General features: G+C 51.2%; 1 protein-coding gene across 1 annotated transcript in view; it reads left to right on the forward strand.

Moving 5' to 3' along the window:
* Window positions 1-260: 260 nt before the first annotated feature.
* The window catches only part of LOC102921577 (uncharacterized), a 56327-nt gene continuing 31098 nt past the window's right edge, over window positions 261-25489 (forward strand). The window contains exon 1 of the mRNA XM_016008864.3: window positions 261-1201. Coding sequence (XP_015864350.2) covers window positions 261-1201 — 941 coding nt within the window. The remainder of the gene's footprint in view (window positions 1202-25489) is intronic.

Below are 25489 nucleotides of genomic sequence, written 5' to 3' on the forward strand. Positions count from 1 at the left end.
TGAGGTGTGAAAGTCTACTTGGATGGAGGGGAAGATTTGTGTTTTTATTTTGCTTCCTCATAAACCCCAGGCACAGATCACACTGCACAAACTTCTGCCATCGGGCAACTGACCTGTGTCGGACATGAAATTGTGCAGCCTTCTGAACGTACCCAAGGGCCACCTGAAAACAGTTTTGCAAGAGTGGCCACCTGAGGAAGCCTCCGCCATGTAGAACCTAACACTCCGCAAACCCTGAACCTTCCCTTCTCCCCTCAACAATGGCGGAGGCGCAGCTGGTGTACCTGGCCATGCAGTGTAGCACTTCGTTTGGCAAGACAGACCCCCCCACCTCCTGTTCACTGGGTCCTGGACTCTGGGTGCTTCAGGCCTGGCTGCCTCCGCTGGGCCAGACAGCGACACGTGCGTCCCCTGCATGTGGCGGGCTGGGGTCCAGGCCTGGCGGGCTCCCGCAGGCTGCAGGCTGCAGGGTGCAGGGTGCAGGGTGCAGAGTGCAGGCTGCAGGCTGCAGGGTGCAGGGTGCCGCCGGGCCCGGCCCCGCGTTAGGGTTAGGGCGCAGGATTCGGCTTCCCGGCGGCAGAGGGCGCCTGGCGCCGCGGTCCCGCGCCCCGGAGCCGCCCGCGAGGCGCGAGCAGAGGCGAGGCGGGCGAGCGGCGGCCCCTGCCACGTACCCGGCCGTGCGCGGCGGCGGCAGGTGGGCGCGGGGGCTGCGGGGTGCGCGCGGCTGCGAGCGGGGCCTCGGCGAGCGGGGCCGGGAGGCCGGGGCGCCGCGGGGGGCGCGCGCCGGCGGGCGGGACGGCTTTGCGCTCCCCGCCGCGTCTGCCTTCCGGGCCGGGCCGGGAAAAGTTGGGGCGGCTCGCTGGCCCCGGGGGCCGGGCGGGAAGTGCGGCGCGGGCGGCCGAGGCCCCGCGCGGACACGCGGACACACGCGCGGCCCGCAGAGGGGCGCGCGTTTGCAGGTGGCGGCGGGCGGCCGGGGAACCCAGGCAGGCGGCGGGGACGGACTGGCCTCTTCCCCGCTGCGGCCCAGGGGCCCGGCCCGGAGTTGGGGGCCCCTCGTGGCGTCCGGGGCCCCCGTGGGGAAGGAACTGAGTGTGGTTTCCTGCGTCGCGGGCTCCAGGACAGCCCCTCCCGGTGCCTCGTTCACCGCACCCTGCGGTGCGTTGGTCCTGGGGAAGTTGAGCCGGCCGCCGAGCGAACGGTACGTGTAGGGTGTTCCGAGGAGAGTGGGATGGGACCGCATGGAGCACGCACACCCACCCACCCTCTCATTCCCTGCTCGGTGCTGCGAAAGTCGGGGCCCCCTAGCGTTTAAGAGATTCCCGGGGCTGGGCCAGCAGCTGCCCAGAGCCACACAGCACATGCACACATGGTGTGTGGATAGAAGACATGGCCTCTGATTTTCTGTCTGCCGTTGGATACTTCCCAAACAAGGTTTCAGCGGATGCCCGTGAGTTATTAGAACAACCTATGTGGCGCCCTTTGATAAACCGGATGACTCCCACCCCCGAATAAACTTAATATTCACGACACCACTATGCCAAGTCCAGCGCAGTAGCATACAGCTGTGGGCCCAGGTCAGGGGCCTCTTGAGGCCTTGGGAGAATCTCAGTGTGTCCGTAGGACATGACCTTGGGTGAGCCATGCGGACCTCAATGTTGTTATCTGTGCAATGGGATGCAGGAATAGGTTTTAGAGAGAGACTTGGAGTGTAGCCTTGTCTGACTTGCAGACTCCCGTGTGCACATATGTTTCTACTTGCTCTCAGGAAAAAATTAGGGTAGCTTGAAAGGGAAACAGAAGCTGAAGAGATTGACCACACAAAGCAAAAAAGTAATTGGTGGTAAGTGTGCCTTGTGAGTGCTGTGTTCAGGCAGGCAGTGGTGGTCCCGGTCTTTGCTATAAAGCTGCTCCTCAAGCTGAGAACATACTGAACATATCACCCATGGGCATGAACGGTTTCTTTTTTTAGCCCTCAAGCCTAGGGTGGTCGCTCAGTTGGCTTGATGGAGCCCTCCCTGATGGACATGTCCAGATCTCATTATCCTTCTGTCTGATTGAGGCGCGTGCAACTGCTGCCCTGCGGTCTCTTCCATCCCGGCTTAGAAGTAGTGGGCTGATTTCCTAGTGCATGTGGTGTTTCTGAACTAAGCTGATTGCTTTCAAGTGAAAGTAGTAAATAAATAGGCATGCAGTATGCTTGGGTGCAGTCATTAAAAAATAGCTCCAAGTAGCAGTGTGTGCTGCGTCTACACCATATTCCCCAGTCCCCCCAGGGCAACCCCTCATCTGAACTTGGGGAAACAGTTTCTGGGTGCTGAGGGCAGTCACAGATCCCTGTAACCGGGGCTAACCAGTGTATTAATGGTCGAGCTAAGGTGTGGGAGGTGAGGAGGGTTTTCTTGTTCTGTCATAACTGAATGTTCTTCTCCTGTCCACTTCCATTTTCAGCTTTCCAAATCCACATTGGCTTTGACTTGACCATGTCATTTTCAGTAATCCTTAAAATTGTTTTGCTAGTTTCTTGGGAGTGATGGTAGATGTTAACAACTTTAAGATATTGTAAAATGGTATCTTAAAAATGTGAGGGCTTGACTAATTACATCCAGCCCTTAAAATATCTGTAGTGTGTGCATCTGTGAATATGACTTTAACAGAGACTGGTAAATGAACAAAGGTCATGTTTTCAATATAGTTACCACGTGAGCCCCTTGATGCTTTTTAGACTTGGTGAAGAGGAATGGGCTTCGGTTCATGGGTAAGGAAGCAAAGCCAAGAGGCACAACTCTGGGTCCCAGCAGCTTCTCCGCATGCAGATAGCCTTTTGTAGTGATGGGAAAGCAATTCTTATCTGTCTAAAAGGTTGCCATCTCTAAGTGACGTCATGAACCTGAAAATCAACATGCTGTCTTACTCAGGATGTTGGGCCATAAGCACTGGACACTGGAAGCCGCCTGTGCCATGAGTCTTGGGAGTATAAGTGGGCCCAGGTGTAAGTCCCGAGCCCTTGCCTCACCTCTGACCTGGGGTGTGCCTGTGTAAGATGGGGGCCATGCTGCTTTCCCTCACCTGTGAACCAGGCTGGGCGAAGCCCGGCCCCTCCTCTCTCTCCTTGCCCAGGCACTCCAGATAATGGGATTGATTAAGTCTTCCAGGAGGAATTGTCCTCAGGGGAGAAAGGCTTTTTAAAGAACATTTTTGTCCTTATGAATAATTCCTCCGGCTTTTGCCTCCTCACGCCAGTCCCAGTGTACACAGAGAACATTCCAGGGCCTTGGGGGGATGGGTTCAAGAAGGAACTGAACAAAATCAGAAGCCAGAAAGGGCAAACCATGTGTTGGGAGATGGATAGTTATAGTTAGTTTTCTTTGGCTTATTTTCTGGATTTCTTTTCTTTTTTGGACAAGGAAAGGATAGCTGAATTTGGGGGCTTCTGGAGGCCCTGGAAGGGATGGGGCAGGAAGGTCATGGAGGAAGTGACTGGCTGACGGTGGATGAGGAATACAGGTAGATGTGGAATCATTTCCCGCCAGCCCGCCTGCCCCTGCTGGCTTTGAAGTTTTGCACTCTAGGCAGACTATGACTTGTCTTAGCGGCAACATCAGTGAATTTCTGTCGTCAGTTGTGTGCAGAAGGGAAATTAAATTCCAAGAGGGTGTTTGTTGTGACGGATGCCGGGATTTTCATTAGGATCTAGTCAGTCTATAAAAGTGCCTTCTAATTCCCTGAAGAAATTTATTAAAAAATAGTTTTTAAACCGTGGAAATATCTCCACTATAAGTCTTTAAAATGCCACCCTCCTAAATTTTTGAAACAGTTGAAGTCCAGAGCATCCCAGGAATTTATATTTTCATCTGTTCCTTCCCTGTTCTTACGTTGTGTTAATAATGAGTTAATTTCCATTTCTTTTCCAGTTTGATAGCCTAGCTTTTACACTTTAGAGCTTGCCTCTGCCCTCTGTTCTCTTGGGTTCATTCTTGCCCATGGATTGTGCAGAGGAAATAAAGAGCACCGGATACTGAACCAGGCTGGGGACAGCCATAGAGTTGGTCACTCTTGGAGAGCTAGGGTGTTATGGCGTGGACATGATCCTGACAGTACACCTGAGAGACCCATCGCACAGTCCACAAAGCATGGTGTAGTGATGGCTCACAGACGTGTGTCTTGCAGACATGAAAGGCTGGTCGTGTTGTCTCCAGTGCTCAGAAGCATGCTCGGAGAATTGGAGAGACTGTCACAGATGTAGTGATGGTTCAGACACGTGTCCAACAGCTAGTCAGCCATGACGATGGCCTGTGCTTACGTCGATCCTGGCCAGTGGGGCTGTGCTCACTGGGGAGGATCGCATAGGGCCTTTGTCTTGTAGTTCGGGAGCTTCCTCAGTAGAAAGTGGCAAGTCTGTACAAGGAGTGTTACGCACAGCAAAGGGAAATTAGTAGAAAAGAGTCCATTAATATAGTGGGCTCAAAACACAGCCCGCATGAAGAACACGCACTGTGGCCCTCTGATGGGGGAAAGGCGCACAGTGAATGGGAGAGCTCGGTCTCTGGAGGATGGAGTTCAGAGAATCCATTCCTCCTGCTCCTCTTCCTTCTACAGCTTTGAGTTCCGAGCCTGGTGATGCTGAGCGGAAATCTGCAGTAGCAGGGATGGTTTCTGCTGGTGTCTCGCTGCCAGCTAGAGACAGTGTCTTAGTGGGACCAGAAGGGCCTTCTCTGTGGTCGCCCTCTGACCTTATCATTTCCAGAGGCTTTTCAGGACTGAAGTCGGGCTCCTTAGACCCCACTTAGGAAGATGCGGTGTGAGCATTTAAGTGGAAAGTGCTAGAAGGATGCAGCCTAGTTTCAAAGCGGTTGGCATCCCAGTAATTGCTGGTCCCCAAGCAGACATGCTAGGGTCAGTGCTCAGGTCTCTGTGCTTGCCCGTGTGGGATTGCCGGGGAAAGCGTGGTGACGCCTTTACTGTGGTTAGTGGCCAACTCCGAGGAACAGAGGTTATCTTCCCCTAGAGCAGTGGTTCTCAACCTTACTAATGCTGCGACCCTTTAATACAGTTCCTTATGTTGTGGGGACCTCCAACTCTGAAATTCTCATAACTGTAATTTTGCTACTGTTATGAATTGTAATGTAAATATCTGACGTGCAGGATGTTTGATATGTGACTTCCCAAAGGGTCAAGACCCATAGGTTGAGAGCCGCTGCCTTAAGGGCTGTAGCCTGTGCAGCAGAGGCTGGCATACTCAGGTGGAGCAGCTTATGAGCCCTGGGTGACTGGAATTCCTACATGGAATCCACTGTTCACGCATCTTGGGTCAGCTCCCTTAGTCTGTGCCGGAGACTGTAAGAAACTTGCCTTCCATTTCCAGATTGCATTCCTGTTTGTTCTGGTTCTGGTCAGGCTGGGGATCGCTTGGCCAGGTTCTGGCTCTGTCTGCGCTATGTTCTTTGTGAGGATGAGGAGGCAGCCGAGGTTGGACCTCTTTGCACAGCTTCTCAGCCTGTCTCACGGTCTCTGCTGGAAGACACTAGTGTAGACCCACCTCAGCGCCTACGCTTACTGCTTGCTTTCTCTTTTGCGGGGGTGACCTCACATCATGGTCCTAAGGTGCCTCCTTTTGGTCCCCCAGACTGTCGACTGCAATAGCATCCTTGTCTGGGTGGGGCCCGGGCTGTGGAAGAGTGAGTGCTCTTACTGAAGATCGCAGCTGCCGCGGAGTATTAGGTCCAAAGCAGAGCCGCCTCTTTGAGGAGTGTGTGTGTGTGTGTGTGTGTGTGTGTGTGTGTGTGTGTGTGTGTTGGGGTCTGTTTGTTTTAGTTACTACTCAGAATCAGAGAAGATATTTATCAGATGTTTAAATCTACAGCAGCGCTGTGGCTCTGGCAGGCAGAGAGAGTAAATACACATTTGGCCAGGACACGCTGGGTTATCTCTCTGTGCTAACGCTGCTCTGTGGGCAGAGTTGTCGGATTTGTATACTGATGCGGTTTGGGTTTGAGGAGTGAGGGAAAGATCCCCGGGCTGCTTGCAGGAGTGGCGGGATCCACTGAGCAGGCTCTTCTGCCAGTCTTGGCCCTCTCACCAACACGGGCACTGGCACATGGTGCGTGCGTGCGTCTGTTGGGCAGGTGGAGTTTGGCCAGATCCTCAGTGGGTGCGGGAGGGAGACCTCCCCTCTGCTACAGGAAGGGGAGTTCTCCTTTGACATCTGTGTGAGGAAAGGCCCAGATCTGGTGCCTTCGGGCCTGGCAGGTTGAGGGTAGGAAAGGCCTGTGTGTTCTCAGGAACTCATGGCTCTCCTTGCTTCCACGTTGCCCTCTTACCCGGTCAATCCCAGTTTGGCCTGTTGTCAGAAATTCGGCTTGAATCTTTTAGTTCCTCCTGGAGTGTGGCATGGAAACATATACTGATGTGTGGTGCAGTTTGGCAGCAGGACAATCTGTTGGTGGTGGTGTTTACAGGCAGGCCAGTGGCGTTCTTCTTAGCTCGTACAGGTGGCGTGTGAGCATCTGCTTCCACACCCCCACCTTCCTACAGAAGGAGTGTGGAAGAGGCGAGCAGCCGTGGTAACACCCAGCAACCCTCTCCCGGCACCTCCTCCCTGCCAAGTCCTCAGCAGCAACTAGTCTTAGCAGCTGGATGATCATCTTGAAGCCATTTGTCAGCCCATTCAGACACACGCACGTAGGATTTCTTTGTTTTGCAAGCCTAGATCTTATTGTACACACCATTCCACTACTTTCTTTGTTCTTGTAAGATATTGTGAAGTTATTTACATGCATGTATCTCTTCTCTGTTGTTTTGTCTATAAAGTGTGCTGTAGGTGTATCAGTTTGTGAATTGGTTTCCTGTTGATGGACAGATTGCTAGCGCATGAAGTTTTCTCTTACGCAGTGTTTGTGTGTTAGTATGCCTGTGTTTCTCTAAAACTGGAATTGATTTGTTGGATGTTCACATTCATTTAGCACATCACAGCAGTGCCCACGCGGTGCTCTTAGATGTCCTGATTTCTACTACAGTTTACAAGTTTGCCCCTTTCCTTACTGGCTGACATTATACATAGATTGTGTTTTATCAGCATTCTGTCGATTCCCGGTAAAGTCCTGGCACTCGTTTCTCAGTCTCCAGATCTCAGTGATGAGAGCTTACTGTCAGAGTGGGCAGGCCATAGTAGCCACTGAGTAGAGCACACAAGGATCTTGATTGGCTCTGCACAGCGTGGCGGAAGCACTGTGGCACCAGGGGTGGTGGCGTGGCACCTGGGAGCCAGACCTCCTGGTTTCACATTCTTTCCACTTCTGCCAGAGTCTAGGTACGGTGACCGGACGCTCGGGATTTGGTGTAGGGTCCCTGAGTATATCTTGGAGTATTTCCCTGAGGAACTGGGTGTGTGTAAGTACCAGTTGAGACTGGTCTGCCAAGGAGGCCTCCGACATGGTGAAAAGCATGTGGAGACCACGCACCTGAAAACCAGATGCTGTGGCTTCCGCAAAGCCCAGGAGAGAGCCTCTGTGGGGCAGGCTTTTCTTCCAGCTGCGTGGCCATCGCCCCTGCTCCCTGCTTGCTGTGGGATACTGTGACAGTTTGCCAGGTACCGGGGTCTTTAGGAGAAACTGCAGCCTTACCAGGAAGCCAGCACACCGATAGCCGGATGGTTCCTGCAGGTTGGCTCCTGGGCTGTCTGCACCGCCTGAGACGTGGACTTTGGGAAGTTTTGGCTTACTGGAGCACTTCAGTCTTCGCTGCTGAAGGGGTCCCGCAGTGGGGGTGCTGGGGCAGAGGGGTGAGGAAGGGACTTGGGAGCCCAGCTCTTTTGGAACTCAGCTCCTGCTCAGTCCTCATTGAGGGGAGAGCCAAGCCCTTATGTTCTAATACTAGAACAGGGTTAGTTCTCATTCTAGCCTCAGTTTCCTCTTTAGGGATCCAGGCCCATCTAGGACTTAACTCACAGGGTGATTGTGAGGATCCAGAACGCTCTTTATAGAGTTGGACATCTACCCAGCAGGTATTCAGTGACTGAAGTAATTTCTTCTGTTTGCACACTCCTTTCCTTAGTAACTGGTTTTAAACTTTTAATTGATTTGTGTGTGTGTGTGTGTGTGTGTGTGTGTGTGTGTGTGTGTGTGCATGTGTGAATGCGCAGGCATGCATTTGGGGAGGTAAGAGTGCAACTTTTTGGAGTTGGCTTTCTCTTTGCACCTTTATATTGGTTGCAGGGATTGTTTGACAGGCCTGTGTGGCCAGAACCTTTACCTCCTGAGCCATCTCCAGTCCATGTTTTTAAGTGAATGACTGAACATTTGACTGTACATATGAAAATGCATATAGCCTGCTAACATTGAAGGGGCTCGGTCTGGAGATCAGTAGCTACTTAGAGACAGATGGGAAAAGAGAGGGGTGCAGGTGGGGGGCTCTCAGGGAGCCTTGGCAGGAGAGGAACTCTCACCCCATGCTTTCCCAGTGAACAACTCTCACGTGCACATCAGTACCCCAGGTGCAAAGGCCTTCCCACTTTTATTTAGAGAGACTGAATGCTGGAAGACCTAGAATGAACTTTTCTCAGGCCCTGAGAGGTAACGTGTCTGTTTCAAGTCACACTTGACAGACACTTGGCAGGACAGAGGGAGTCCAGGTCTCAGGCTTTAGAGAGTAGAGACTCTTCCCATCTTCTGTACACTGCCATGTGTTACCTGTTTCCAGACATGGACAGTGTTGGCTGTGTCATCTACTGCCCGAGGCTCTAATGATCAGGGTCGGCCTATGCACTGAGGTCACTGCAGGTAGAATGCGGAGAAGGCTGTACCCAAGGCCTGCAGAACACCCAGGGTCGGGTATCTACCTGGGAAGAGAGCAGTGCTCCTGCAAGCCGTGCTTGGGGAATGAGCATGTGGTCTGGAAGCTGCGGGGTCCCAGCGCACCCTGCACAGATGCAGGAGGTCCTAGGGAGTGGGCAGAATTGCAGTTACAGAAGCTGTGACATGAGTCTGGACCGTGTGTGTGTGTGTGTGTGTGTGTGTGTGTGTGTGTGTGTGTGTGTGTGTGTGTGTGTGTGTGTGTGTGACAGTTAATGGTACAGTGGACTAACAGAGAGACTCGAGTGCAGTGTGCAGTAGGTACCAAAGGTATGCCCTGAATAGAAGTCCGCAGAATCAAGGTCTCACCTTGGGGCTGGAGGTCTGGGCGGCTTTTCAGAACCAGCACAAATTAAAACGAGCCACAGTTAGCCTGTAGAGAGCAGATAGCCTGGGCTTTTATTACACACCGCATTTGACAGATAAAGACACTGAGACCCCAGGGGTGAGGTGCCTGTTCAAGGTCACAGTCTGATGGAGAGGAGGGCCACACTGGATCCTGCCCCGGCCCGGCAGTCATCAACTTGGCAGCTCTCCTGGAGGCGAGGTCACCGCCTGTGGGAAGTTGGTGTTGTGAATCGGATGAGTGAGTTCCCGGTCCGCTTCTCCAGCTGGCTGGCTGTCTCCGAGGGAGAGGGACGTTAGCACATTAGTCTCTCTGCATGGCTGTCTCTAGGCTCAAGGTAGCAGCCCTCCTCCTGTTAAAGCGATGCTCTCCAGTGGGCTTGGACCGTACAGTGAGGGGAAGAAGCCGAGGCCCTGCACGTGTGCTGGTGTCCTGTGGCTGCCGAGACAAAGCACCTGGGGCAGCGGCTGAAGGAACAGAAGTTTCTTCTGCCCCAGTTCTCAGGCTCCCCGGGAATCGGCTCCGTGTTCCCATCCTAGCTGTGGTGAACTGCTTGGTGTTCCTGGCTCTGCCGTCGTCTGCCATCCCCTGGGGCTGTCCTTACCCCTCTGTGCTAGGTTCTCCAGAGGCACAGAACAAGCAGTTAGGCTCATTGTTTTAAGGGCTCTTCCTGAGAGCTAGAGCCGTGTGCGCATGCGTGTGCGTGTGCGTGTGCGTGTGCGTGTGCGTGTGTGTGTGTGTGTGTGTGTGTGTGTGTGTGTGTGAATGTGTGCGTGCGTGCGTGACTGTAATGTGTTGAATATTCTAGGATCTGTCTTCCGGAAGCTGGAGACCCAGCATGATGAGGCATGAGTTCTGACCAAGTCTATGGCCTGAAGCAGGAGAGCCAACAATAGAAGTCGCAGGCTGAGAGCTGGCAGGCTGAAGACCCCCAAGCCTGATTTTGAGTTCAAGAACAAAGGCAGGAAATGACCAGTGCTGTCCAAGTCCTGGAGCAGTCAGTCAGAGGAACTCTCATTTACACAGGCTGTTCTGTTCAAGGGTTCATTTGATTGATAGGTTCACCGACCTTGGGCAGAGAAGTCTGCTCTGCTCACTCTGCCTTCTCACATGTGACAGGCTGAATGTCTGGATGCCTTCGAGCTGGTCAAGTCTACACATAAAATTAACTGCCACACTTAGGCTGTACCTAACTGCGCATACCGTGTTTACACATGAGGTCCCATGCTGGAAGTTCCAGGTGGGGGATTTGGGAGCTGTTGTTCAGATCAGCTAGTGGGTGAGATGAAGTGATGGCCGAAAGGCAGAGAGAGGGCCAGGCAGAGGGAAGATGTGGTGTTGAAAGAGCTGGGGAGGGTCTCACTTCAGCCCGCGGGAAGGGAGCAGGAGGGACTGTTCTGTTAGGGCTGGAGTTAACTGTCATGAAGGAAGGGCGGTCGGCAGAGCCTCTGAGGTGGGCGCGCCCTCCCACAGATGGTGCAGGGTCAGCGTGTTAAATGCGAAGTGTGTGTTTTGTGGGGACCTCTGAGAAGGCAGGCCTCTGAGGGCTCAAGGACATCAGGGGTCCTGTCCTGTCCTTATTGGAGATGCTGGTCTTCCTGTAGAGGGGTGTCAGCCACTGTCAAAGCTGCATCCACCATGACAGCAGGACTTCTCTAAGCTCAGATGGCTGTGGTGATGCATGTGCTCCGTGTGTGTGTGCACGCGTGTCCGTGTGTGCGTGCGCCTTTCAAAGGAAGAAGTTAGTTTTCCATTCACCACAGATCCTCGGCCCTTTCCTGATCCCTCACCCACCCACCTCCCTCACACATGCCACATTCATGAGCCTGAGGCTTGGGTGACATGTGTACATGGAAAAAGCATGCAGAGCTACCCTGCTGTGCGTTTCATGGCCTTCCACTCCCTGATCCTGTGGGCTCCATCCTCTGTTCCAGGCAGGTGCTGGAAATGCTGAGGTCAGTGTGCAAGTTCAGCATCCAGACCTTTGCAGGTTGTAAAGTCACAGTGCAGTGAAGAGTCCAGTCAGCTCCCTTGGTGAGTGGGCCACGGTTAGCCTTGAAAATGCAGGAATGTCTGCAGAGACCTGTGAAGAGGGCTGATCTGCTCTGTGTTCTTGGTGCCTAAGCCCAGGGCCTTCTCACTCTGTAACTCACAAGGTTTTCATAAAAACATCAAGTTTCAGTCATGAAAATGAAGCTTGCCTCAGCCTGCTGGCCTGCCTGAGGCCTGTGGGGTCAGTTGCTTGATTGTTGAGGAAACAGAGTAGCGCTGGATCGGAAGCCGCCTTGTCTAACTGACAAGGAATTTCCTCTTGGAGCCGCAGAAGGAAAGGGCCTGGTACTGTGGGAGGAAGGCTCCCGAGAGGTGGGCCATGGGGTGGGCTTGCTTCCTTCACCCACGGAGGGGGTCCTAGAGGCCAGCCATGTTTGGAGGTTAGCTGGATGGTGCTGCTGCCCAGGCCCCTGTGAAGAGCATGGTTTTAGATGATAATTATGTCTAAGTGGAGAAGGGAGTAGAACTGCCTGTGTCAGGAGTAGCAGCTTTGGGGAGATACACACTTACTCCCCAACTCCCTCCTGAGCAAAGCACTCTACAGAGTGAAAGTTGTAGACCCCTCATGCACTTTGTGAGAGTGTAATCCCTTCCCCAGGGTTATTTTGGGGGTGTATCTCTTAGCACATCAAACGACTCCCGTAGAAGAAGTGCTTTTTAAAATGCAGTCTTTTTCTGCTAGAGCCAGTCAGGAAGATGGTCTTGGTGGTGTCCTATTGATGACGCAAGGCCAGTGTTGTTTCAGCGTTATATGTACAGTGGGAACCCTTGTCTCATAGCCGGATGACAATCCCAGTGTACCTATGAGTCAGCTTGGTTCTGAGCCTGGGGATGGCTTTTGTCTCTGTCATTGTGTCCTGAGCACTTGGTAAGTAACTTTTGATAGACAAGATAGTATTGAGTGTGGACTCTGACATGTTTTGGGGGCTCCAGGCTTATTGCATGATATGAGATCTGAGCTCAGAGTCCCCAGACTGGGACTGTAATACTAAATTCTGTTCTTATTCCTCCTGCTTTGGGGAAGTCACTTGCTACCCTGGACCTCAAGTTGGAGACATTATTGGGGCTACTTGCCAGGGCATGGATGACTCAAAAGCAGCCACATTACTGGAAACCCCACCCCGTCATGGGCAATGGCACAAAAGCCCCATCCTGGAGCTCCCTGAATGATTTGCAGGCAACGCCGCTAGAGAGCTCTGAAGCTCACTGCTTTTGTGCTTGTCTGACCTTTAACCTGGATGAGAGGACTAGAGTGCCCCCTCTCCCGCTTGGGCAGCCCTTGGCCTCATCTCCCTGTGTGGGAACCCATTGAGGGCGGGGCTGTTCTGTATTGGGAACCTGACACATCCAGACTCCCCCAGAAGTCATGGCCAGCATCTCTAGTATTCCATGACAGCCCTCCAAGGTCCTTGCTTCCTAGGCAGTGATGTTTGGGAGGGAGGCGTGGGAGGGGAGGACTTGGCTGAACCCACACACTGCTTTTGGAGGCAGGTACCTCCAGTTGCTCAGCTAATCTCCGTGTTCTCTCAAGTTTCACACAATTTTCTGTCCCTGCCTTGAACAAAGGCTCTTTATTTCTGGGGATTGTTTTCATAACTCAAGTAAGGGAAAAAATGGGTCATGACTACAAGATTGTACATATATTACATTGTAAATTTGTTGAGAAATACATTTGCAAAGGGGAAATACTAAAACGTTATTTCCCTGGTTATCCCTATATTTTGTATTCTTGGAAATTTGCATCTTTGTTTTCTTTTTGAGACAGGATTTGTGTATGTCAGGCTAGTCTCTCCTGCTATGTAGCTGAAGATGACCTCAGTCTTCTGATCCCTCTGCCTCCTCCCTGCAATTGCAGGCATTATAGGGGTGCCCCATCATGCCTAGTTTATGGGACTTCAAACATGCTGGGCGGCATTCTACCAACTGACATACATCTTTAGCCCAGATATCGTTTCTTGTATGTTGTACATGGTAAAAACATCAATATTAATAACAAGTTGCTACTTACTAGAATTTAATAGGTACCAGATATTGTAAGATATGCCTTTATAGTATCTTATGTAATCCTACTACTAAAATTGTTTATAAAAGTATAAACAAAAACTTATTTTATTATTGCGATAAAGTATAAATAGCATGAAACTTACCCTTTTAATCTTTTTTTGTAAATAGTCTAAGTTAGCCTTGAGCTTGTGATCTTCTTGCCCCCACCACCCTGAGTACTTGGATTATAGGTGTGTACCACCACTCCTAGCCTCTATGTATTTATTTATTTATTTATTTATTCATTCATTCATTTATAGTTATGTGTGTACACAGCTGTTAGATTTATTTATTTGTTTGTTTGTTTGTTTTTAGCTATGTGTGTGCACAGCTGTCAGATTTATTTGTTTGTTTGTTTTTAGCTATGTGTGTGCACAGCTGTCAGATTCCCTGGAGCTGGAGTTACAGGTGGCTGTAAGCTCCCTGATGGGAGTGCTGGGAACTGAGCTCAAGTCCTCTGGAAGAGCGGGAGTGCTCTTAACCCCTAAGCCATCTCTTCGGATTCCTACTCCTGGCCTTTTAAACTGTTTTCATATGTGCAGTTCAGGCCTGTATCTTTGCTGTTTGATCCTTTCCTGAACTTATCGTTTTGTATTTGAGGAAGCTGAGACTTGAGCAGAGTTATTGATGAAGGTCACAGTGTAAGTTCCAGAGGTCACACTTGAGTGTAGCACTGATAACTACTTACTGGGTGTTCTGGTTTGTGACTGTGGGGGTCTCTGTGTCTTATCCTACGTTTGCCCCACACTGGCTGTACAAAGCTGTTCACCCGTGCCTGTTTCTCTTGAGACTTCCAGCAGTGGGGTTGTGTACTGGTTAGGGCTGTGTTGGTCAGCCTGGATTTGTGGTGTTGAAGCTGCTGGTGGTTGTGTTTCTGTCGTTGCTGAGAAGATGGACGTGTGTAGGCTGTCTGCTGGGATTCTGTGTGCAGAATGATAGAGTGGCCTGGGGCAGAAGAGTGGCCTGGCACTTAAATATGTGAGCTCAGTGAGTCTGGGTGATTTCAGAGAGCAAGCATTGAACTTGGAGTTTGAAGATCTGTGCCTCAGTCTTTATGCTTGGTCTCATTTCCTCCCTCCCTCCCTCCCTCCCTCCCTCCCTCCCTCCCTCCCTCCCTCCCTCCTTCCTTCCTTCCCTTATCTTATTTTATTTTGAGATAGATTTCTTGTATCTATCAGGTTGGCCTCAAACACACTATATAGCTTGGGTTCACCTTGAACTTGAAATCCTCTGGCCTCTGCACCTCACAGGTGCTAGGATTACGGGCATGTGCCACCATGCCCAGTTCTATGTGATGCTGGAGATGGAACCCAGGGTCTCATGCTTGCTTGGCAAGGACTCTATGAACCAAGTAGCATCTCCACCCAATTTCTGCTCTGTAGTTTCTGTAATGGCAATTCGGGCACATAGACCTTAGGCAGTGTTCTGGCCCAAGCCCAGAGATTTGGAGGATGTTGGATGGGAAGGGGGCTGTGCCCAGAGATGGAGGAGGATATCGGGTCTGAAGTGTTGTAAAAGGCCTTGCTTGGTTTTGCTCTGCGTTGCCATTGGCAGACTCACTGTGCCCTTGCTTACTTAGCTGGTGAGGGGGAGTACTCCTCTGTGTGCTTAGCACTGTGTGCCTGGTGCTAAGTGCTCTGCAGTTGGTCCTGGCAAGTTCCGTAGATCTGCTCTACAAGACCTACTTCCCTTGTTGAAGCGACTTGTCATTTAGATCACCCTGCAGTCCTGTGTTCTCGAACGTACTAGTGTGCAGTGTCGTTCTCTGGCTAGCTGTCTTGTTTGAAGCCCAGTCTTGTTTTGTTCTCTAACCCTTTGAGGGAGTGGCTGGGAGCTATGCTCTGTTTCTCTCTCTCTCTCTCTCTCTCTCTCTCTCTCTCTCTCTCTCTCTCTCTCTCTCTCTCTCTCTCTCTCTCTTCACCTTGGTAGACCCACCAAGTGTAAGACACTGAAGAACACCGGGAGAAGATGGCGTAGCTCTCACCGAAGCCCTGGTTTCGTGAGGAAAGTCACAGTTAAAAGGGGGAAGGCTTCAGTAGCATGAACAGGCACTGGCAGAAGACGGATGACCCTTGGTCCGCATAGGCAGAAGTGTTTTGCTAGAGAGAGTCAGAGGGCATGAGCAATTGGCATGCCTCTGCCACTATTCACTTTTCAGCAACTATGCGCATCAGTGGTTTGTAGCTGGCTGGGTGCCTGTCTCAGCACCTTGAGTTGACTTTTGAGTCATCTCTGCTGCATGCTTTATGTGACACAGAGGACGGTCTAGGCAAGACTGCTGATGTCAGCGACCCCATCTCACTATCCACTTGGTTTCTGCTTTGAGACTGGTTTAGTACTGGCAGATTAAGTAGGTCATGGATACGTGTTTTGAGCTGAGTTTGGCTACGTTCCATGGATGTTTAATTTCCAGAGCAAATCTGGCTGGCCTCATTTGCCCAGGAGACTGGCCGTAAGCACTCTGGCTGGTTTCAGGGTGTATTTATAGTGTAAAGATCCTGGAGTAGGAGACACCAAATCTCCAGGCCTTCTAGGGAGCACCAGCAGAGGCTGTGGAACCCTTCTGGGGTCTTCCTACCCACTCTCCTAAGTTTTCGGAAAAGCCTTGGTCCTCATTAAGAGCACGAAACTGCCTTCTGAGAAATCAGGTTCATCTTGGTAGCGATTTGCTTGCTTCTGTTGTGGACATGGTGCATGTTGAGCTTTTCCTGTGGCTCCCCTCCTAAAACCCTCACAGCTACCCCGGAAGTGAGATTGGAGGAGTGAGGGGATCCGAGTGGAACAGCCCTTTGCTCACACTCTTGTGTGGAAACAGTGGGGCCAAAGACACCCACACGTCTAGTCAGAGTCAGCCTGTTTTTGCGTGAACAGTTTTGATATCCTATGTGGGATGGGTGCTTGGTTGAGGCTTTGTGGCCTGTTCTGACCTTTTTTAAAGGAAGGACGGCTCTGGGTATTGGGGACCTGCCCCGGGCGGGAGAGGTGCTGTTACCTGGAGTTAGGTGACGCCGTGGCTCCTTCACTCTTGAGTGACTTTTCTCTCGCTCTGCTGTGTTCCCTGGTGTCCTCGTCTAAGCCTCCTGAGTGAGGGCAGTGTGTTCAGATGTGACATCGCTGGCTTCACACTAGCCCAGTGTGAACTCCAGTGTTGACCAGACTGTTCAGTCCTGCTGCTCTCCTGCCTGCTCTCTGCCTGCCAGCCTGCCTTCCTGCCTTCCTCCCTCCCTCCCTCCCTCCCTCTCTTCCTTCCTTCCTTCCTTCCTTCCTTCCTTCCTTCCTTCCTTCCTTCCTTCCTTCCTTCCTTCCTTCCTGCCTTCCTGCCTTCCTGCCTTCCTGCCTTCCTGCCTTCCTGCCTTCCTGCCTTCCTGCCTTCCTGCCTTCCTGTCTTCCTTCCTCCCTGTCTTCCTGTCTTCCTGCAGGTTTGAGGAGCAGATCTGAGTTTGGAGGTAGGTGGTTGTGTGCTTAATCTTGCTCTCTAGCTTTGTCTCACAGTAGGTCGCAAAGTCCAGAAGGGAACATTGCTGTTCCAGGTGGTCGTCTTAGTAGAACCTGAGGCAGTCTGCCCAGGGATTGGCTTGGCCAGCGTTCCTCAGAGCCACCATGGCCTGTCTCCATTTACAGATGCTTTTTATGGTAGCCCAGCACTTAGCATGCTTGCCTTCTGCTGCAGCTTCCTCTAAACTATTTTTTAGGTTCGGCACACAGCAAGTCAGCTCGGAGCAGCTCCTACTGACTTGAAACAGAAGCGAAGTAACAGTTGTTAAAAAAAGGTTTCTCCTAAAGAAAATCTGAAGAGGTGTCTGTTTAAAACCGACTTGTGCTGTCAATGAGAATGCCTCCTCAGAAGCTGCCTGGGGTTTGCTGGGACCAGCAAGCGTCTCCACCAGGAGCAGCTGTCCCCTCCAGCATTTCCTGGCTTTGTGAGTAGGAGCTGGCCATACACTCTTTCAGTGTCCGTATCCTATAAATGTCCAGCGATAAAAAGCTACGGTGAGACGGATGTCTGTATGTGAGTCAGAACCCAGCTCCTGGGGTGCTGTTGTCTTTAGTTTCCTTGTCACCAGCTTACCTTAGAAAACCCATCTGTTTTGCTCTATTAGCTGAGACCTGAGACCCTCTCCTTTCCCCAGGGAGAGTGGGAGTGATCTACTCTGCAGACTTTGGCAGGGAGACCCTGCAGAGAACCCTGATTTGGGGGCCGGTCGTCCTGTTTGTTATGGATGATCTTGGTTGTCAACGTGACATACCTGGGAAGAAGGAACCTCAGCTATAGAGTTTCCTCCATCCGGGTAGCCTGCGGCACCATCCCCAGGCAGGTGGCCTGGCCTGTTCTCCCATAGCTTCTGCTTGAATCCCCTGCCTTGAGTTTCTGCCTTGGGTTCCCTGGAACTGGAGTTACAGACAGTTGTAAGCTGGGTGTTGGGACTCAAACCCTGGTCCTTCAGAAGAGCATCCACTGCTCTGGACTGCTGAGCCATCTTGCTGGCCTCAGTTTTATTTATTCTTTGACACAGGTTCTTACTCTGTCGCCCAGGCTAGCCTTGAACTCATGGTGAACCTCATGCCTTAGTCTCCTGAGTGCTAGGATAGCAGATATGAGCGAAGATGCCAGGCAAAACAGCATTTAGAAACAGTTTTTAAAATGTGAATATCGGTCACCTGCACTTTGAACACGGTCACTTACTAAGTAATCATCATGAGCTCACTTCAAAAGCCCTTTGGCCTCCTCTCAGAACACCTCCCACGCAGCTAGTGGACTCACTCTTCCGTTTCCTACTGTCGAGTGAGAACTGCCCAGGCTGCTCACCCTCCTTCATAAAGTGGAGACAAGTACAGGGAGCCAGGGAACCAGCCCAGTGTTTAGTCTTCGGGGTTCCAGTGCTTTATACATTTGCCACTTGGTCTTGAGTTATTTTCCTTAATTCAAGGAGCTCACAATCCTGTAGGGCAGAGGGCCTCAAGTTTGATCATGTGAATAAGCCGAGAGTCACATGAGGATTCTTTCCATGAGAGGTTGAGCCTTGGTGAGATGGTGGTGGAGGTGGTGACTTTTGAGTCTTAATTCATTGAAAACAAGATCATCTGCAAGCTTCGTCTTCTACTGATAGGCTTGCAGTGGGATGAAGGACTGGGTGTCCTAGTATAAGACAGCCCCTCCTCTGACTCCCTAAACCTGTTACCCACCTGTGTCCGTCAGCTACCACTTACCTGTCTGCCTGTCCAGCTGATCGGCAGGTCTGTCTGCGAGCATTCCTCATGTGTTCCCCTGAGAGCTGCAAGAACAGCCAGGGAAATGTGCAGGCCAGTTTGCTGAATGGTCTTCCCACAAGGGATCAGAAAGGGGATCTTGCCTTAGCGTTATGAATAAAGAAAACAGAAAAATGGTGGGGATCAGGAAAAAACCACCTCAAATATGTCAATTTGGACTTCAAATGGGGCACAGCGCACGAAAGAAGGTGTGTTAGCTGAACTGCACTGTCTGCCTAAAGATGCATCCTGCAGCCAGCGATGATGTATGGATGTCACAGGAGGGTGGAGTCACAGCACACTCACTTTGTCTGAGGATACACCTGTTTACGTGAGGACCACTCTTCTTTCCCAGAGATCGGTTCTTCTCACAGGAGGGGGAGTCACACCACACTCACTTTGTCCGAGGATACACCTGCTTACGTGAGGACCACTGTTCTTTCCCAGAGGTCGGTTCTTCTCTCGCTCACCTGCATTTCTCTTCCTCCTTGGGTATTTTGCTTCCTGGTCGTGTCTGCGCCACGCCGCGCCCACCACTTTGGTCCTTCAACATGGGTGGGGGGGGACCTGTCTACTGTCAGTTTATTTTGTGAACTCATTCACTGATGCCTCAGAGGGCGAAGGGTGGTGTTTTCACTCTGACAGAAGCTTGGGCCGTGAAGCTTGAGAATCCTGGGTTTGAATTCTTGTGAGACTTTGGATAACTCCTCCATCTTGAAGCTGGGTATGAAAACATGCCCACCTCAGAGATACTGAAGATGAGATGAGATGGCTCAGGCCCAAAGCCTTGGCGCAGAGCCTAGCATCCGTAAGCATGGCCTGCTGCTCTTGGCTTTGTGTTTAGTACTAAAAAGGATGATAGGACTCACTTCGGGCTTCAGGGTGCAGCTGGAGCCATGCCCCCCACAGGAGGCCCCTTCCAGAACTCTGGAAGTAAACTTGAAGCTTCCCCTGGAGTCTGATTGTGGCTGTGAAGGGAAATGCTGGTGCGGTAGAGCAGGTGTGCGCTGGAGAAATTTCCTGGCTTTATACTGTAGGTGGGGAAGTGGGGCTGTGCTGGAATCGGAGACCCCATGAAGCTGCTTGGGGCAGCAGGCACTTTTTAGTTTCTAAAACAATGTAGCAGTGTAAGGGAACCTGGTGGCTTTGTATCCAGCCCAGTGATGCTTTTAGTGGACTCTCTGGGTCTGGCAAACAAGGTTCTGAGGTCATTCTCTGACCTTAGCAGTCTTGCTGTGAACCAAGGCCATGACTGACACCCACACATACTCCCACAGGGTTTGTTGAGGGCCTATGTGCTGAGTGTTAGCATCCAACCCTTGCTTTCAAGTCTCAGTCTGCTCAGTTCTGTAGTTTAGGCTTGAGTGTCATGAACTTTTCCTCTCGAAATTAAAATAGTTCTGTTCTTTATAAGCGCTGTTTTCCTTTCCTTTCTTTTCTTCTTTTGATTTGTGTGTGTGTGCACTTGCACGAGCCCGCACATGCCTGTGTTACCTCAAAGAGGCAACAGTGGTACAAGCTGAGAATTAGCCAGATAGGTGGTTTCTACCTGGAGCCTTAATTGAAATAGCATCTCTCCCCCAGTGATGTCCCTACAGTCAAGCTAATGGTTCAGCCTGCAGACTTTCCCAGTCTAAGGCTCGGGCTCCAGTTCTGTGATTGGGTGAGTACCTTAGTGCCTTTTCTTTTCCATGTGCATGTGTGTGTGGTATATATGATTATAGATACATGTGTGTGAGAATACATATGAAGGTTCATGAATATGGAAGCCCAAGACTGATATTGGGAGTCATCCCTGATCAATCCCAGCCTTGTTGAGGCAGGGCTCTGACATGGCTAGTCTTGCTGGCCAGCTTGTGGACCACCACACCCATCTGGCATTCCATGTGCTCTGGGCATCTGAACTCTGGTCACATTTGGTGGCAAGTGTTTTAACCATTGAGTGATCTCCCCAGCCCCTGTCAGGTCCAAAGGAAACTCCATTTCCTCAGATTCTGGCAGTTAGACAAAAGCCAGTATTCCTCAGGAACTTGTGAAGATGGTTCCCTTCTACCAAAGGAGTCATTTCCCTTATCACTGGCAGAAGGGACAAATGACTATTTGTGGTGACTCTTATCATCCCAAATGTATGCTGGTCTCCAGGCTCCCGCGTATCACACATACCTGCTACATATGTTAGAGTCCATGCTGGCACCCTGGCTCTCCTCACCCCTCTCCCCTCGGCTTTCCCAGCTTCTCATTCTCCTTAGCACCCCGCTGTTTTGGCTGTGCGCTCTCTTGGTCCCTTCTTTGTCTTTGTCTCTTACGTCCTCCACCTCCGCTCCTGTTTCTCTCCTGGCCAGGCCCAGTCTGCTGGCCGTGTTCAGTCTACTACTTTCTCTTCCTGCTCTGGACTCTTCCAGAAGTCTGTGGCTGATCTCCCTCATATCTACAATAAAAATCCTCCCCTTGACCATAGGTAGCATGGGGCGGTCATGTCGTCAGTTTATCCCCTCTTTAGCATCTTTTCTGTGAGACAAGGGTGTGGTCCATCTGCAGTGGGCCCCTGCTGCCTCAGGCATCCCTTCTTCTGCCTTTCGCTGCCAAGTGTCTTGTCCTGTTGGATGGAGTGCTTGGTGCTGGCTGCAGTGTGTGGGGTCCCCTCTCCAGTAAGGCCTTACAGCTGCTCCGTCACGGGTTGACCCCGATCACCCTTGTGTCTTCCTACCTCACTTTAAATTCCCAGTGTCTTTCCCTTCCCCGGCTCTGCGGCTGCACCTCTCGCGTCTGCACGTTCTGACTCTTGGCTTGCCTGCTGCGTCTCTGTCCAGTCTCAGCTTGGCCGAGTCTCACACCTAGGGGAGGTTACAAACGAGGGTGACCCCATTGCCTTGCTCTTGGCTTTTACACCTCACCCCCCTTTCTCCTTATGCTTCCATATCCTCCCCACCCCTCAGCTTCCCTAGAAGAGCCCCTGATTAGAAGGTAGTGGCTTTCTGGGCCTCCAGTTGGGAAGAGGTTGTCAGAGTCAGTCTTGTGTAATTTTATATTTTACACGTGCTCCTTTGTCAACCCCAGCATTTGCAGAGTGAGTCTCTGGCCCTCCATTGATGTTTCCGGCTTATCTCCCATCTCTGCTGGACAGGAATGCACAATGAATTAATTGAGTTGTTTTTATCCCTCTTCCTGCCTCACGGAACACCTGCGTGGTGAATGCTGCCAGCTCCCCTGCCTCGTACCTGATTGGCCAGCTGTCCCAGCCATGTTAGTTTCTTGCTTCTATCAGAAGTGTCAGTCTTGTCTTTTGAAGTTTCTCTGCTGTGCTGTTGTTAATTTAGAGGTGCACGGCATGCTCTTCTGGGACCACCCTTGTGTTCCCACCTTGCCGTCAGCCTTGTGATCACTGGTGACCCCAAAGCTTGTGAAAGCTGCCTGCCGAGAGATGTAGAATGAGGGTGTGTTAGTGTGTTCCACATGGGTTCCTGCGCTTGTGTGTCTTTCCTGTGGCCTCATTTTGACCCAGTCTCTCTTAAGCTGCTGTTGCTGCTTCAGGCCTGACCTCTGAAGAGGTGCAGCAAAGACAGGCTTTAAAGACTTCGAAGACATCTTGGGTCCATACCATTCCATAGGCAAATGTGGTTTTACCAAGAACAAAATGTGGGCAGAGAATGACTACAACCCAACCACAGATGCTGCCCTGTCTGCAGCCTGTCCCTTGCTAGTTTTCCTTGGTTGAAATGTCCCAGAGCCAGCTTTGTGGTTCCTGGTGAAACTATGGCTTAGGTGACATTTTGCTGCTTAAAAACCCAGATGAATTCTTTGGGTATATGCCCAGGAGTGGTGTTGTTGAGCCATGTAATAGTTGTGTTTTTAATGTTTTGAGAAACATCCTGTGGTAGTTTGGATGAGAATGGCCCCATTTCTTTGTTTGTTTGAATACTTGGTCCTGTGTTAGTGGAGCTCTTGGGGAAGGATTAGAAGGTGTGGCCTTGGAGGAGGTATGTCACTGAGTGTGGGCTTTGAGGTTTCAAAAGCCCACACCAGGCCCAGTCTCATTCTCTCTCTGCTGGTGGATCAGGATGTAAGTTCTCAGCTGCTGCTCCAGCACCATGATGATAATGGACTGACCCTCTGAAACTGTAAGCCCCCAATTAAATGTGTCCTCATATAAGTTGCCTTGGTCACGGTGTCTCTTCACCGCAATAGGACAGTAACTAAGACACCCCCTTACCCTATTCCCTTAATGGCTGTACTGGGTTACGCTCCCACTGGCAGAACAGAGCCCTTGCCTCATCCTTGAAAAAAATCAGATAGGCAGCTAAACCTGTCTCCGTGAAGGTGAGATTCTACAGTGACCTTGCACAAGGATTGCTCGTGGGTGAGGCTCCTCACTGAGGGTACAGAAGGAAGTGTGGAGTTGGGTGGCAAGGCTGCAATCCTGGTCTGTCACTCTGTGCTGTGGGCCAATTAGTCTTGTAAGTGGTCTTTGCCCTCTCAGCATGTCTAAAGAATGCCTAAAATTAGTGTGTCCATTAGGATTGTCAGGAGAGAGACTGGATGGGAAGCGCCGGGCGTGCTGCAGGTGTTTACAGATGTCTGTCTTTATGTCCGGTTACGAGGAGAGAGCAGGCGCTACCTGGAGAGACGCGAACACTAGAGACCCAGCGTGGACATTAGCATCCAGCACGCTTCGACCCTAGGGAAAAGGGTCAAAACTGCCCTGCTTTCTGGACTTGTAGAAGTCACTGTAGTCGTGTGGCGCGTGTGAGAGGAATACCTGTAAGACAGTACTTGGTACTCTGCATTCTCCAGAAGTGACCAAGTCAAACAGAAAAGGCAGACACTCGACAGTTAAGGGAGCCGGGAGCCAGGCATGGAGGCACGTGTCTGTTTTCCTGGCATTTGGGAGACTGAGGCAGGAAGATCCAGAGACCAAGGGCAGCTTGTTTATATAGTGAAAAGAGGAAGGGGAAACCTATGAAAGGATAAGAAGAGGGTGAGTGCCTTTGTCTCTCTTCCCAAGGGGCTTTCAGCACTTACACACCCACCCACCCCCACCCCCACACACCTTTCTCTCTCTTACACACCCACACCCAACAAGATAAACACTCACCAACTACACACCCTTTCTTTCTCTTACACACACACACACACACACACACACACACACACACACACACACACACACACCCGACACATTCACCCATATTCATATCCCCCACTCCTACCCCTGCTGTCTGGCCCTGGTGGACCCTGCAGCCTAGTACGGCCTGAGGAAGGTCCCCTGGGTCCTTGGTGGAGGAGAGGGTGGTTAAGGTGGGAGCGCTGAGGCTACTTTCATGGGTAAAGAAGTCGTTTTGCTTTCTTCCGGTTCTGCCCACACTGGTGAGTGGGCCGTCTAGTTCTGGGCTGCTGTTTGTCTGTGGCTGTGTCCTCTCAGTCTGTCTGCTCTCATCCTATTTTCTCCCAGCACCCCAGCTGCACAGTTAGTGCCGTCGCCATTGGTGCTGGACAGGCTGGTGTCTGCCGGGGTTAGAGCTGGTGCAGAGAAGAGTTCAGTGGGGAGCAGTCTGTGTCAGGGAGTGTACCGAGTTTACTGATGCATCTCCCTCAGCTACATCCTTTCCTTTGCCCCAGATGAACACAACTTTTTTTCTTCTGTGACTTAACACAAGAGTTGTAGGCACTGTGACCTTTGGTGACTCCCTGGGCTTGCCTTTTTCATAGTGACTATATAGCAGGAGATGGGGGGGGGCAATTCAACTTCCAATATTGTTTTATTAAGTGCCTGGCACTAATGAGTCCTCTGTCCTGAATACCATTAATTTTCTAAACAAAATGTGCTGTGAGCACAGTTAATCTTTCAAGTTGTAATCCCAGAGTTGCTTGACCTGACCTGTGTAGCTGTAGGAAACAAATGGCTAGCTCTTGATAAATCGTGGTCTTTTCTGAGCCTAAAGAAGGCTTTTTCTGAGTTAATTATGTCCTGGGGAGCAGAGAGTGCCATCTCCAAGTCAGGCAGGGTGTTCTCCATGCCTCTGTGACAAGGCTAATAGTCCGCAGATTTCAGAATAATTGCTCGTGGATTTGGCTTTGGAGTTATGCCAGCTTCAGTGTGAGTGCTGGCATGACTCTTACTCACCGGCATGGTTCCGAGTGTCACCTGTGCAGCAGGAATGGCTGAGGATGGCAGGAGGTGACACAGTCCTTAGCCGTGGCAGTGATTAACACATGTAACCACTGCTGTAAGAACGGTGGCCTCGGGAGTCTAGAAAATGTGATATTCAGGACCTAATCAATTAGTCATTGTAAAAATTGGCCTCTTGCTGCTGGCTGCCGTTCCGTGCGGGGTGACAGTGGTGTGGGGGAGAAAGTATCACTTTCCTCTGATCCCACAGGCTGAAACCACTCCCCAACCTAAGGACACCGCCACTGCAGGCACTTCCGAGGGTCTTTGCCCTTTCATGTCCCTCACTAGTGACCGGGTGCTCACCAAGTCCTGTGGACTTTGCTGCCCTCACTCATCCGCTGGCTCCAAGCCAGCATCTCTCAGGTTAGGTCATTACCCTTGCCACTAGATTCTGAAATCGGCTTTTCAAAGATGCAGGACGGAAGAGGTGGAATGGAAAATGTCGGAGGTTCTGTATGTGGTGAGACTGATTTAGTTGGTGAGACTCATATGTAACAGTGGTTTCACAAACCACAGCTGACATCGGCTTTGTACCACTCACTTATCTGTCCCCAGCAACAGCCTGGAGGTGGTGGAACAGTCGCAGGAACTTGAGAAGCTGGCCCAGGGTCACAGGTAATGCCAGGAGTCCAGTGCAGGTCGAGTGTGTGTGAGCAGGTGCATGTTTCTGGTGTAAAGTATCCTACTTGCATGTTGCCACAGAAGAAAAGTTGGAATGGTTCTGTGTGGCAGAGTCCGGTGCAGCCTCCCTTTCTAGAAATGCAGATGGAGCAGTGCCTGCCT

Source organism: Peromyscus maniculatus, chromosome 7 (genome assembly GCF_049852395.1).
Source record: "Peromyscus maniculatus bairdii isolate BWxNUB_F1_BW_parent chromosome 7, HU_Pman_BW_mat_3.1, whole genome shotgun sequence".
Lineage (NCBI taxonomy): Eukaryota > Metazoa > Chordata > Mammalia > Rodentia > Cricetidae > Peromyscus > Peromyscus maniculatus.